General features: G+C 41.1%; 1 protein-coding gene across 1 annotated transcript in view; it reads left to right on the top strand.

Moving 5' to 3' along the window:
- The window catches only part of E2F5 (E2F transcription factor 5), a 51,884-nt gene extending 37,188 nt beyond the window's left edge, over positions 1-14,696 (top strand). Inside the window, exons 7-9 of the mRNA XM_089679719.1 lie at positions 163-354; positions 9,631-9,675; positions 11,054-14,696. Coding sequence (XP_089535845.1) covers positions 163-354; positions 9,631-9,675; positions 11,054-11,163 — 347 coding nt within the window. The 3' untranslated portion in view covers positions 11,164-14,696. The remainder of the gene's footprint in view (positions 1-162; positions 355-9,630; positions 9,676-11,053) is intronic.
- Position 14,697: the final 1 nt, after the last annotated feature.

Raw genomic sequence — 14,697 nt, 5'->3', positions numbered from 1 at the left:
TTTGTAATATTTTGGCATAGACTCTCCTCTTGTATGGATGTTTTTTGTCTTAAAAGTTATTCCTTTCCTACATTGTAAATTTGCTTGTCTAAAAAAAATCTTATGGTTACAATAGAACTAATTTTATATTGCGTTTAACAATAATCTTGGTTTTCTTTGTAGATAATATTCAGGACAGCACTACTGCAAGTAGCTTTTCAGAACTGCCAGATTCGCTAATATATCCTTCACTAACAGATTTAACGTCAACTACTGCCAGCTCAAGTGATTACCAGCCACCACTGCTTCCCTTGGATGTTGGCAATATCCTCAAACCTAATTCATTCGACATAACAAAAATGGATGACCAAGAAGGTACATTTTATATTACACCGCATTAAAATCTTTCAAGCATTTGTAAAATGTAGGTCATATACAGTAGGTATGTTATCGAATGATCAGCTGTTTGTGTCTTCAGTGGGTGACCTTCATTTATAGCTTTTTTTTTTTTTTTTTTTTTTTTTTTTTTTTTTTTTTTGTCTGGTCACACTGTCTCTCTGCCATTTTGGCTTCTGTGTCTATGCCACATTCTGCCCTTGATCGATCTATTGGTCCAGCCAGTGATGGCACAGATGGTGGGCCAAAGTACACACTTCTAGAGATTGACCATTGACCACAGATTGTCCTTTTTTAAGAGGTGTGTGTCCAAAAAATTTAAAGAACACTTTGAAACATCAGTTCTCAATGGGGAAAAATCTCATGCTGGATATCTATACTGATATGGACTGGGTAATGTGTTTAGGAATGTAAGGATGCCCCATCATTTGATGGAAAATAAGTGAGAAAACTATGCAGCAGGCTAGTCCATTTTTCTGAAATTTCATTGCAGCAACTCAAAATGGTATTCGTTAGTTTGTATGACCCCCCCCTACATGCTTGTATGCATGTCTGACCACGTAGGGGCATGCTCCTAATGAGACTATGGATGGTGTCCTGGGGTATATCCTCTCAGATCTGGACCAGGGCATCACTGAGCTCCTGGACAGTCTGAGGTGCAACCTGGTGACGTCAGACCGAACAATAATATCCTAAAGGTGTTCAATTTTATTTGGGTCAGGCGAGCATGGGGGACATTCAGTGGTGTCAATTCCTTTTATCCTCCAGGAACTGCCTGCATAGTCTCGCCACATGAGGCTGGGCGTTGTCGTGCACCAGGAGGAACCCAGGACCCACCACCAGTGTAGGATCTGACAATGGGTCCAAGGATTTCATCCCGATACCTAATGGCAGTCACGATACCATTGTCTAGCCTGTAGAGGTCTGTGTCCCTACATGGATATGCTTCCCCAGACCATTACTGACCCACCACCAAAATGGTCATGCTGAACAATGTTACAGGCCGCATAACTTTCTCCACGGCTTCTCCAGGTCCTTTCATGTCTGTCACATGTGCTCAGGGTGAACTTACTCATCTGTGAAAAGCGCAGGGCACCAGTGGTGGACCTGCCAATTCTGGTGCTCAATGGCAAATGGCAATCTAATTCTATAGTGCTGGGCAGTGAGCACAGGGCCCACTAGAGGATGTCCGGCTCTCAGAACACCCTCATGAATTCTGTTGATTGTTTGGTCAGACATTCACACCAGTGGACTGCTGGAGGTAATTTTGTAGGGCTCTGGCAGTGTTCATCCTGTTCTTCCTTGCACAAAGGAGCAGATGCCGGTCCTGCTGATGAGTTAAGGACCTTTTGCGGCCCTGTCTAGCTCTCCTAGAGTAACTGCCCATCTCCTGGAATCTCCTCCATGCTCTTGTGCTGGGAGACACAGCAAACCTTCTGGCAATGGCATATATTGATGTCATCCTGGAGGAGTTGGACTGCCTGTGCAACCTCTGTAGGGTCCAGGTATCACCTCATGCTACCAGTAGTGACACTGACCCTAGCCAAATGCAAAACTAGTGAAAAACAGTCAGAAAAGATGAGTAGGAAAAGTCATAGGCCTCAATCTGTAAAACCATTCCTGCTTTGGGGGTCATCTCATTGTTGCCAGTCTAGTGCACCTGTTAATCAGTTTCAGCTGCTTTGATGTTGATTACATTAACAACCACCTCTGCTGCTTAACTGACCAGATCAATATAACAGGAGCTTAACCACTTGCCTACTGGGCATTTATACCCCCTTTACCAGGCCACCAATTTTCAGCTTTCAGCGCCATCGCACTTGGACAATTGCGCGGTCATGAAAGATTGTACCCATATGAAATTTTTATCTTTTTTTTTTTTCCTCACAAATAGAGCTTTCTTTTGGTGGTATTTAATCGTCGCTGGGCGCTTTACTTTTTGTGCTATAAACAAAAGTGTGAAATTTTATAATAGAAACACATTTTTTTCTTCAAAATTTTTTGAACAGGTAATTTTTCTCCTTCACTGATGTGCGTTGATGGGGCAGCACTGAAGGGCACTGATAGGCAGCACTAATGAGGTGGCACTGATGGGTACTGATAGACAGCACTGATAGGTGGCACTGACTGGCAGCACTGCATTGGTGGGCACAGGTGGGTGGAACTGGTGGGTGGCACTGATCATCAGTGCCCTGATGATCGGTGCCAGTCCCTGCTCTGACAACTGCCGGTTCTCGGCAGTACTTTCCTCACGCTCTGACAGTGTGAGGAAAGTGCAGCCGAGAACCGGCAATTGCATTTCCGGTGATCAGCGTGTCATTGGACCCGGCTGATCACGTGGTAAAAGGCCGCTGTGATTGGCCTTTTACCACATCACGTGATCAGCTGTGTCCTACAGACACAGCGATCACGGAGATCGCCAGAGGCGCGCAGGAGAGCGCGTTCTGGGAGGACATCATATGACTCCCTCCCAGAACTGGCCGGCCGCAGTGTAGCTGTCATTCGGCTATCTGCGGCTGGCAAGTAGTTAATTGACTTGATGCTTTACACTTAAAGTGTTCTGTTAAATTTTTTTGAGGTGTGTGTGCGTGGTGTGTTTTTTTTTTTTTTTTTTTTTTTTTATTATACAGTGCTCAGCATAAATGAGTACACTTGTTTTGAAAAGTAAGACTTTAATACAATATCTCAATGACTACAAGAACAATTTCCAAATTTGACTAAACTGAGCTTTATAGAACATTTGTTTAGCTCATTACATGAAAGTAAGGTTAAAAATATAACTTTGATTATAAGATCTTCAGGTTTTTTTACTCAAATTAGTTGATGCAAAAATGAATACACCCCACAACAAAAACTACATCTAATATTTTGTATGACCTCCATGATTTGTAAGGACAGCACCAAGTCTTCTGGGCATGGAATGAACAAGTTGGCAACCTCCTATCTTTTTTCCATTCTTCAAGAACGACTTCTTCTTTTTAGAGCCTGGATGGAGAATGATGCTGAACTTGTCTCTTTAGAATTCCCCATAAGTTGTTGGGTTCAGATCACAAGACATACTTGATCACTGAATCCATTTCACCCTGTTCTTGTTCAGAAATGCAACAGTGGCCTTAGATATGTGTTTTGGATCATTGTCATGTTGAAAGTGCACAATGACCAAGGGCATGGAGTTGATGGTAGCATCTTCTTTCAATATAGAGCAGTACATCTGTGAAGTCATGATAACATCATTGAAATGCAGCTCCCCGACACCGGCAGCACTCATGCAGCCCCACAGAAGGACATTGCCACCACCATGTTTCACTGTAGGCACCATGCATTTTTCTTTGTACTCCTCACCTTTTGCGACACCATACAGTTGTGTGTTTTTTTTTTTTGTTTTTTTGTTTTTAAGCCATCCATTCCAAAAAACATTTATCTTGGTCTCATCACTCCAGAGCACAGTGTCTTATTTTTCAGCATGGGCCCTGGCAAATTCTTGGTGGGCTTTTTAGTGCATTGGCTTTAGGAGAGGATTCCTTGGTGGACGACACCCATGCATGCTATTCCTCTTCAGTGTACACCATATTGTGTCATGGAAACAATCACCCCAGTTTGGCTCTCTATTTTAGCTAACTACAGTGAACTTGCACGGCAATTTTCTCCATCCCTTCTCATCAGAAGACTCTCCTGTAGAAGTTGTAACTTCTGTGGACATCTCTGTGAGATGGTTGTAGTTCCATCTTTGTTAAATTTTTGTATCACTTTTGCTACAGTATTCTGACAAGTAAAGTTTTTTGCTGAGCTTCTTGTAGCCTTCACCTTTCTTGTCTAAAATTATTTTCTTTCTCAAGCCTTGTGACATCTCTCTTCCATGTGGTGCCATTGTTGACAGCATGAAGTGGGAAGGGCTTTTCTTTAACGCCCTTTTTATAATCCACTGTCTGCTGGACACCTGTTCAATGAATAATTAGACACACCTGTAGTTACATAGTTAGTCTGGCTGAAAAAAAAGACAAAAGTCCATCCAGTTCAACCATAAAAAAAATCCTACATCCACAGCTGATCCAGAGGAAGGGAAAAACCCAGCAAAACATGACCCAATTTGCTCCTGCAGGGGGAAAAAAAAAAAATTCCTTCCCCCGAGAGGCAATCTGATATTCCCTGGATCAACTTTTACCTATAAATGTTAGTAACCAGTTTGTTGTGTATCCAAGATAGCATCCAGGCCTCCTTTTTTTTTTGTTTTTTTGTTTTTTTGTTTTAAAGCAATCCACTGAGCTGGCAAGAACCAACTCTTGAGGGAATCTATTCCACATTTTCACAGATCTTACTGTGAAGAAACCTTTCCGTGTTTGGCGATTAACTGTATTTCTCCAGATGTAAAGAGTGCCCCTTTATCCTCTGTGATGACCTCAGGGTGAATAACACAGAGTTCACTATACAGGAGAAACTCGAAAAACTAGAATATCGTACAAAAGTTAACTTATTTCAGTAATGCAACTTAAAAGGTGAAACTAATATGAGAGACTCATTACATGCAAAGCAAGATAGTTCGAGCCATGATTTGTGATGGTTATGGCTTACAGCTTCTGAAAACCCCCAAACCCACAATCTCAGAAAATTAGAATATTACATGCAATCAATAAAACAAGGCTTGTACATAGAACAATATCGGACCTCTGAAAAGTATAAGCATTCATATGTACTTGGTTTGGGCCCCTTTTGCAGCAATTACTGCCTCAATGTGGCGTAGCATGGAAGCTATCAGCCTGTGGCACTGCTGAGGTGTTATGGAAGACCAGGATGCTTCAATAGCGGCCTTCAGCTCTTCTGCATTGTTCGGTCTCATGTCTCTCCTCTTTCTCTTGGCAATGCCCCATAGATTCTCTATGGGGTTCAGGTCAGGTGAGTTTTCTGGCCAATCAAGCAACGTAATCACACGGTCATTGAACCAGGTTTTGGTGCTTTTGGCAGTGTGGGCAGGTGCCAAGTCTTGCTGGAAAATGAAGTCCGCATCCCCATAAAGCTTGTCTGCAGAAGGAAGCATGAAGTGCTCCCAAATCTCCTGGTAGACGGCTGTGTTGACCCTGGACTTAATGAAACACAGTGGACCAACACCAGCAGATGACATGGCTCCCCAAATCAACACAAACTGTGGAAACTTCACACTGGACTTCAAGCATCTTGCAGTGTGTGCCTCTCCATTCTTCATCCATACTCTGGGTCCTTGGTTTCCAAATGAGATGCAAAAGTTGCTCTCATCAGAAAAGAGGACTTTGGACCACTGAGCAACAGACCAGGTCTGTTTTTTTTTTCTTTAGCCCAGGTAAGACTCTTCGGACGTTTGTTGTTCAGGAGCGGCTTGACAAGAGGAATACGACATTTGAAGCCCATGTCCAGGATCCGTCTGTGTGTGGTGGCTCTTGATGCACTGACTCCAGCCTCAGTCTACTCCTTGTGAAAGTCCCCAACACTTTTTTTTTAATGGCCTTTTCCTAACAATCCTCTCCAGGCTGCGGTCATCCCTGCTGCTTGTGCACCTTTTCTTCCACACTTTTCCCTTCCACATAAACTTTCTATTACTGTGCTTTGATACAGCACTTTGGGAACATCCAACTTCTTTTGCAATTACCTTTTTTTGAGGCTTTCCCTCCTTATGGAGGGTGTCGATGATGGTTTTTTGCACAACTGTCAGGTCAGCAGTCTTACCCATAATTGTGATTCCTACTGAACCAGACTGAGACCATTTAAAGGCTCAGGAACCCTTTGCAGGTGTTATGGCTTAATTAGCTGATTAGAGTGGGACACTTTGAGCCTAGATTATTGCACCTTTTTCACAATATTCTAATTTTCTGAGATTGTGGATTTGGGGTTTTCATGAGCTGTAAGCCATAATCATCACAATTATGACAAATCACAGCTTGAACTATCTTGCTTTGCATGTAATGAGTCTATCTCATATATTAGTTTCACCGTTTTTTAAGTTGCATTACTGAAATAAATTAAATTTTGCATGATATTCTAGTTTTTCGAGTTTCACCTGTATGAACCACTGATGTATTTATACATGTTGATCATATCCCCCCTTAATCTCCTTCTCAAGAGAATAAATTTCTCCAGTTCCCCAATGTTCTTTTTGTGAATTGGTGACCAAAACTGAACTGCATATTCCAGATCAGGTCTTACTAATGGTTTTTAAAGGGGTAAAATGATCTCTCTGGAGTCTATACCTCGCTGCTGGGTTCCCTCCCAAGCCTGTAGACTTCAACTTACATATTAGCCATGTGTGGGGAACGGTGTCAAACACTTTTGCAAAATCCAAGTATACCACGTCCACCACCAACCCTCTGTCCAAGGTTTTGCTCAACTCCTAAAAAGAAATCTGATTTGTTTGACAACTTCTGTCTTTCATGAATCCATCCTGTCTGTTGCTTAAAAATTTTTTCCAGCAGAACTCATCTGTATGGTGTTATATTAAATGCTCCAGTATCTTCTCAACTATAGAAGTTAAACTAACAGGTCTATAATTATGTGGTAAAGATTTTCACCCTTTTTAAATATTGGCACCACATTGGCCTTACGCCAACCCAGTGGTACTATGCCAGTCATTAGAGTCCCTAAAAAATTAGAAACTATGGCTTTGAAATGACAGAGCTCAATTCTTTGAAGACCTGTGGGTGTATGCCATCCAGTCCAGGTGCTTTATTCTGTCTAAATATTTTTGGATCGTATCAATTGTGAGCCAATGTGTATCATCTGGTGTCAATACCATGCCCATTATGGACAAGAGCTTCCTCATGTTCCTTTTGTATACACAAAGCTGAAGAAGGTATTTAATAAATTTGCCTTCTCTTTGTCCCCAGTCACCCACTCTAGATTATTTTGTAAAGGGCCTACATGCTCGGAGCGGACCTTTTTACTATTCATATATTTGAAGAATTTTCAGGGGTTTGTCCTGCTACCTTTTGCAATCTGACGTTCGTTTTCAATTTTTGTGGCCTTTATTTCCTTTTTGCATATTCTGTTATTTTTTGTAATGTTGTTAACCACTTGCCCTCCAGAGGATTTACCCCCTTCATAACGAGGCCATTTTTGGCGTTACGGCACTGTGCTACTTTAACCAGCTAAACCCTGCTCTGTATCTACGGAATGCCTGCTCCATAGATGTATACAGCTCAGGAGTAAGCTTGCACTGTGTGCCCTCATAGCAAGCAGCTTGTTATGGGGCACACAGAAGAAGAGGGAACATTGCCAGCAGAGAACCCCAGAAGAGGAAGTTCGGGCCTGCTCTGTGCAAAACCACTGACTAGAGTAGGCAAGTAGGACATGTTTAGTATTTAATTTTTAAAAATTCCTTTAACACTTCAAAGGCTAAATCCACCCACATTTGCAGCAAAAAAAATGGTATTTTCTTCAGACTCATTTGCAAAATAAATGCAGTCATGGACCACAGACACTCCTGCAGACTCTTCCTCCAGATGTGTCAAAACTGAAGTACAAACTTTCAATTGGAGAGCTGAAGGAGGTGTCAATAGACTACAAGTGGGGTAATCGCTATACTTTTCCGGTTCCATTGGTAACTGCTGCCAGGGTGGCGGATGGGAAGATATAACTTTTGCATGCTGTCAGTAATGGGGTGGGACTTTGCACTGTGTTGCACCCTAAATATGGATGTAACATGCAGCATACCATAAAGGATGGAATTGGCCTTTAAATAAGACTGGTTCCACCTGCATAGTGCACAATCTGGAAAGACTTACTTTTTCATATAACCGAAAGACAGGTCATGTTTTTTCAGGATTTCCTTCAGGTGCTTCATTTCAATGCCAATAGTGTTGTATATGCAACAACTATCTTATGTAAAAGAATTCCCAAAATGTGGCCTATTTAGAGTACTTAAGGACTGAGGTTGGGAACGACTAAATTCATTCTTGAAAATGAATACACCATGTCAGTTTTATGTATCATTTGTTCAAGTATATTACCATATTTGACTATTTGCCTATGCAAGTACTGTATGTTAAAAGTCCTCAATTTCCATGGGTATACTTTTTCACATGTTTCTGTGATCACCAGATTTCCTTCAATGACCTCTCTTCCATTCTTGAGTGTCTTTAATGTAATCTGGAGGTGCCCAGAATCGCAAAAGAAAACTACGCAACTCTGAAATATAAACTAATATCTAAACTTTGATCACCTCTGTAGAACAGGTTTCTGTTAAGCCAAATGTTTCCTGCTATAGATAAAGCCTTTCACAAATATATTAAACTAGGAGGAATATAGTCAAACCTGAATTCTCTCTGCGCTGCATTTCATTCTGTAGTAGACAAATGTCTTTTGTACATTCATTCCACAACTTCATTCTGTTTAGGGCCTAAGAGGAGCTTTGCACTTGTGTTAAGCGGAACGTCCCCTTTTGGGTGGAGCTCTGCTTTAAGACTTTGTCCCCTGCTCCCCATTAAGGAAGGATTGGCACCTTTTGGGGAGTGGGTACCTGAATGTGAAAGGTACCCGCTCCCATTTCCACTGCGATTGCAAGCAGAAGTTGTCCTCCCTCCCTGTAGTCTTCTGGGGCACGTGACCGGTCCTAGACTATGGGCAAATGCACAGTGGGCACCCAGCTGTGTAGCTGCAAGCTGTCACAGCCAGGTGCCCACACTGAAGATGCCAGGGAGAGAAGACGGCTGGTGAAACCAGCGGTGGTGACGATACGGCTGGACCGAGGGACAGGTAAGTGGCTGTATTTTAAAAGTTAGCAGCTACAGTTTTTTTGTAGCTGCTGACTTTTTTTTTTTCAGGTGGAACGCTACTTTAGTGAAATCAGTTTGAGAATTCTGAGAGCATTCATTGATTAGTGTACTGTATGTGACTTGCAATTTACCACCTTTTTATGACTTGCTTTAAGAGGTTTTGCATTCCCATAGGCTTGCTTGGGAATGCAAAACCTGCTTGAGGTAAACAAAAGCCCTTCAACACAGAACTTTATTCTGTGTTCTAGAACCCCACTCCCAACAGTGGGTATTTTGAGGTCCTTGATCTTGTACAGTTCATTTAATCACTATTACAATAGCAGTTTAGTTTGAGGGAAATCATGAAAATGTGATGTTGGGGGAATGGGTAGAAATGATGCATATATTTCCTGTGTTACTGATTTGTGTACCGCTGTTTTCACCAACCTGATGTACAGTTTCAGTGCTAGTCAAACTATTCACGCACAAGAAATAAAAATCGGTGAGAATTCTCTAAATGTATTTATTTTATTTTTTTTAGGTCAGATAAGTGGTGACTTAATTGATGAGCTAATGTCTTCTGATGGTATGTATTGGCCAGTTTTTATACACAGATTAACCATAACTTTATAACTGCTGACAGGTTAAGCAAATTACCTTATTTCACCTTCACAAATGGTTCAGGGATGGTATGAGATGCTTCCTTGGCCTCCAAATTCTTCAGATCTTAATCCAACTGAGATCTTCTGGAAAACCAATTCTGATCCATGAAGGCCCCACCTTGCAACTTACAGGACTAATGGATCTGCTACTGATGGCTTGGTGCTAGATTCCACAGCGTTGCTTCAGACATTGTGATATCCATGCCTTGATGGGTCAGGGGTGTTTTGGTGGCAAAAGAGGGAGCCAAACGCAATATTAGTAGAGTGGTCATAAAGTTATGTCTGATCCAGTGTGTGCATGGTGTGCTGTTTTTTATTGGTGGCTTAATGCAAATCTTATTTCCTTGTATAGTTAAACATTTTTTTTAGGCGCTGGGCCTTTTATGCATGTTGTCAGCCTCCAGGGCTCCCCAATTACCTACCCAAAGTGTCAGATTGTCAGTATAATATAGTATGCTTGCTTTGTATTCATTCTGTGCAAATGTATTCACTGTATGCAGGAAGAAGTAAATGGCATCCTTTGTGGACACTAGTGTCCCTTTTTTATTTTATTTAAAGGATAAGTTCATCTTAACATGTTACATGTCACCCAGGTATAACACATTCATCCTCCCCTTCACCCACTGATCCCTGTCACAGCAGGCAGGTATTCTCACTGCATCCACTGTCACATTTCAAAACTGCTTGGCTGATCAGTGCCTTCATAGTTCACTGATAGTTCTGCATCTGAGTTGGGCAGCCCATAGATAATTTTAGATTTTCTTTCCTTCCATCATGGGTGAACAGAGAAAATCGCTTGATTCCCCCATCAGTCAGTGTCTATAGGGAAATGCCTCCTGCAACACTATTGTGTTCTGCCAGAGAGGGGATGTGGGGAGCCGACAGAGCACAGTGAATGGTTACTGTTAGCAGTAATCGCATGTAAAAAAAATACAACAGGCTGGTTATACCCAAATTGATCCATCGATTAACTTGGGTACAATTGGCCTGCCCATACATGGATTGAAATTTGGCTGGTCCCTGCTGAACCATCCAAATTTCAATCCATGTATGGCTGGCCAAACTGCCAGAGAGCTCTCACCATTGTTTGCAGGAAGCTAACATTGCACCTGCGATCCAAGATTTGCGGGTGCAATGCTCTGCAGCCTGAAGGGGAAAAAACACTTTTTTTTTTTTTTTTTAACCTGCAAAATCATGTGCTATTTATTACAAAAGGTGAACTTAGCCTTTTAAAGTGTCTGCTGAAAAGTCTTGACTGCTGTATATCCTAACTAATTTTCTATGTCCTTTTTTATATCTTAGTGTTCCCTTTGCTGCGGCTTTCTCCCACTCCAGGAGATGACTACAATTTCAACTTGGATGACAGTGAAGGAGTTTGTGACCTCTTTGATGTTCAGATTCTAAATTATTAGATATAATTCTTCTTCTGGATTTCTGTCTACCTCCTTCCTGCCTTACACATAGCATCAGAGTTTGTTTGTTTTTTTTCCCCCTCCCCTAACGTGGATTTATGTTTTCATGTACAGTGAGACTAGATTTTTATAAGTGGAATTTTTTATTACTGAGATTTGTTTTTAGAGCATATACTTTTTCCAGCAAATAACAGTGAATAAATCTAAACTAAATTCTGTTAGCATCCATTCTGCACACCATGTGGAAAAGCTTTACTGGCAATCTGTTAATTGCTTAAAGGGCACCTTGTTGCCTAAGCACCATGAACCAGCCATTTTGTGAGCCTCCCCCCCCCCCCCCCCCCCCCCCCTATTTGTTGTATCCCAGTGAGAATTCTTTCTACTTATGGTTTGGCTGTTGGATCCTTTGCCAGGTTTTTTTGTTGATGTTGGTTACCACACTGGAGATTACTGCATCAGTCCAGGTGACAAGTGTCACAGAACAGCAAAAAAAGAAGTCTTCAACAGGGACACAAGCAGCATTTAGTATCTGTCAGCATCTCTAACTTTATTGCCATTGAAAAAAGGCATCCATATTTTAAAAAGTGATGGCCTGCCTTTGCTTATTAGGAAAATGCTAGTTGCCTCTTCGCTTGGTCTGATTCCATGCGTATCTAAACCAAAATCAAAAATAGAACACATTGCAAATTTAGAGTTTGTTAGGTGCCAGCATTAGGCTTTTCGCTTTTTTTTTTTTTTTTTCCCCTTTTTATCCGTATATCAATGGAGTGAGCCATGGTTGCCACCTAGGCTGGCCTTCTCTTTATTTATCTCCATTACATGGGTAGTGATGGAATTAGTAGCTTAGAGAAACTTTTTGGGGTGTGTTTTTAAAGTTTCTCACAGGAAATACCAATGACATTGCATGTCTGGCAAAGAGCAACAGGTATTTTTCTGTACTTGGCAATAGATTTTTTTTTTTTCAGGCCAATAATACTTTTACCACATCTAAAGACTGGTATGCTGCAATATATTACTTTTTGGGTTGTTATAGTGTGCGTTTTGAATCCCAATTTTTTTACTCTTCAATCCCTTATCTCTATACCCAGGTCTGCAACATAGCACTGAAGTCAAAGTGATTACCACAACAGCTATGAAACTAGCATTGTTAAAAGGAGAGGTCAGCAATGGTAGCCTCCACAATTCTACCCTGAAGCCTCCACAATTCTGCCCTGTCTCTTTAAAGTACAAGTATGGCCAAAGCTATGGATCACAGGAATGAAGTTTGTTCTGCATGTCTGCGATCTGGTTTCAACCAGCAGCGGGCTAATGCTACCTGGACCAGCACCTGGCTCAGGCTTCTAGCTATGCTGCTACTTAGCCCACAGCTCAATCACCTCCCCAACCTGGTGCTACAGTGAGTGTTGGAGATGCAGCGCAAACAGCCGGTGACTGACAGTCATGGCTTTATACTCAGAGAGCAGAAGGAAGAACTGAGTGATCAGCAGTCTTTTATCAGTTCCCAGTGAATAGGTGGGGAACAGATGCAATACTGGATCACTGCTGCATCCACCTAGTTGGGGTTTAAAAAACTCCTCTTTTTGAAATGCTTCTGTGTGGGGGGGTTAAAGACCAAGTTCACCTTTGCATAAAAGATTGCATAAAAAAAATATATATATATATTTCTGCAAATATGTTAATCTTTTATGCAAAGGTGAACTTAGCCTTTAACCCCCCCCCCCACACAGAAGCATTTCAAAAGATAAGTTTGGCGTTTTTAACTTTTTTCTTTTTTTAATTTCCTGCAGTAGCCTAGAAAGCATTGCACCTGTAATCAGTAGATCAAGGATGCAACGTGGCCCAACAGATATAGCACCCACACTAAGGATATACAGTACATTTTAGTAAAGATTGCCTGCAGGAGAGATGTCATGTGTTTTTTGTTTTGGTTTTTTTTATTGTTGGCACATATTAGATTTGGTAGAAGTCGTACATTTCACAGGTAACCCTTTTTAATGATGGAAATACAGGTACTTCCATTGGTGGCCTTCTGAATATGTGAATTGACCAGGTATTTGACTCACTGACCTACAGGTATGCAGATTAGAACTTTATGATCTAAAGTACTAGCATAGGAGGGTCAATATGACAGCCTAGTGACTGGCTTTCTCGGGAAAAAGCAACACTGGCAGCCTCTGTAATTTTTTGTTTTGAATAGTGTAGGCAAAGGTTAGAACCTCTGCCAGGTTTTTATTGCTGTGGAGATATCTCCATTTTCTGTTTAGGGCAGGGAATTATTGGTGATCTCTCCAGTAGGGACACAAACTCTGAGTGAGATGTTTGTAACATTTGACAATGGGGGTTTTTTTTCTTCAGTTTTTGTGCTTGTTTTGGTGACAACAGAACACTTATTACTTATGGATATCACATGAACAGGAACTGAAGAGGGGACATTTTTCCCCATGAAAGATCATAGGTGGAAACAAAATCCTGACCACTTTTCTCCAATCTATTTGAAAGGGTAGAGGGAAAACAAGGCAGGAGTTGGGGACCAACATCATCCTGAGATTTTAAAACCTAACAACCCTTCCCAGTTAATGATTGGACTGGGGGAAGAAAAAAAACCCATCTTGCTCAGCCCCGAGTAGCGCTCACAGTGGACCAAACTAGGATTGTGTGAGGGCTCTTGCTGGGCTTTAGGTTGATGATCTCAGAAGCATCTCATACTGCTGACAAACTGATGCCATTTTAAAATTTGGTGGGTGCAGTTTACCTCCTGACTTGGTTCAAGTTGTGTTCTGCATTCCTTTAGATCTGTATAGGAAAGCAAAGTACGATTACATGACCAAAAGCCCATTGACACAGGCCTATGGTAAGCTTACTGCAGTTTATATTTGACATCTAAATAGCTGGGCTGTCTTACTTTTTTGATCCTTTAATTACTAGTATGTGTACAATAGAATTCAAGAATACAAATTTGAGCTTTTTTGAGATCAAACATAATAATTTGGTTGTCATTTCTCTAATTATTACTAGAGCTTAGTATGACATTTCTAGTGGAAAGCACCACTCCCCCTTTCCTTCAGTTTTAAAACTCGATCCCCAGAGGACCCTATTACTTTCTCACTACCCCCTTCTTGTTTGTTTTTATTGCACATCAACCAGTCAAAAGATTTGTATATATCCAATAAACCCCCAGCATATTGGATGAAAAGCTAAGTAAGTATTTCATGCAGCTATTTGGTGCCAAAACGTGACTTGCTCTGCTTTTGCTAAATGTTTTTAGTCAGTCCTGAAGAGCTTTATATAATTTTTTTTTTTTAATGTAAATAACCACTGCCAAGTAATAAGTAAACCTTCCATTTCTGGTTGGGCAATCTTCAAGTGCCTTGTAGTGGATAGCACTTTTTCCATTCTGACATGTTGGCTTTGTACATTTTGCTTGAATTTGTTAATCTTCCATTTTCTCCTATTTTATGTGCATTGTAACTACATATTGCGTTAATATTTTCTGATCCTTAACTTTTTTTATTAATAAACATGTACAGACACTAC

The sequence above is a fragment of the Staurois parvus genome, unplaced genomic scaffold, assembly GCF_062004578.1.
Source record: "Staurois parvus isolate SC_StPar_1 unplaced genomic scaffold, SC_StPar_1.0 ptg000230l, whole genome shotgun sequence".
Lineage (NCBI taxonomy): Eukaryota > Metazoa > Chordata > Amphibia > Anura > Ranidae > Staurois > Staurois parvus.
This window is presented reverse-complemented; position numbering and strand designations above follow the sequence as displayed.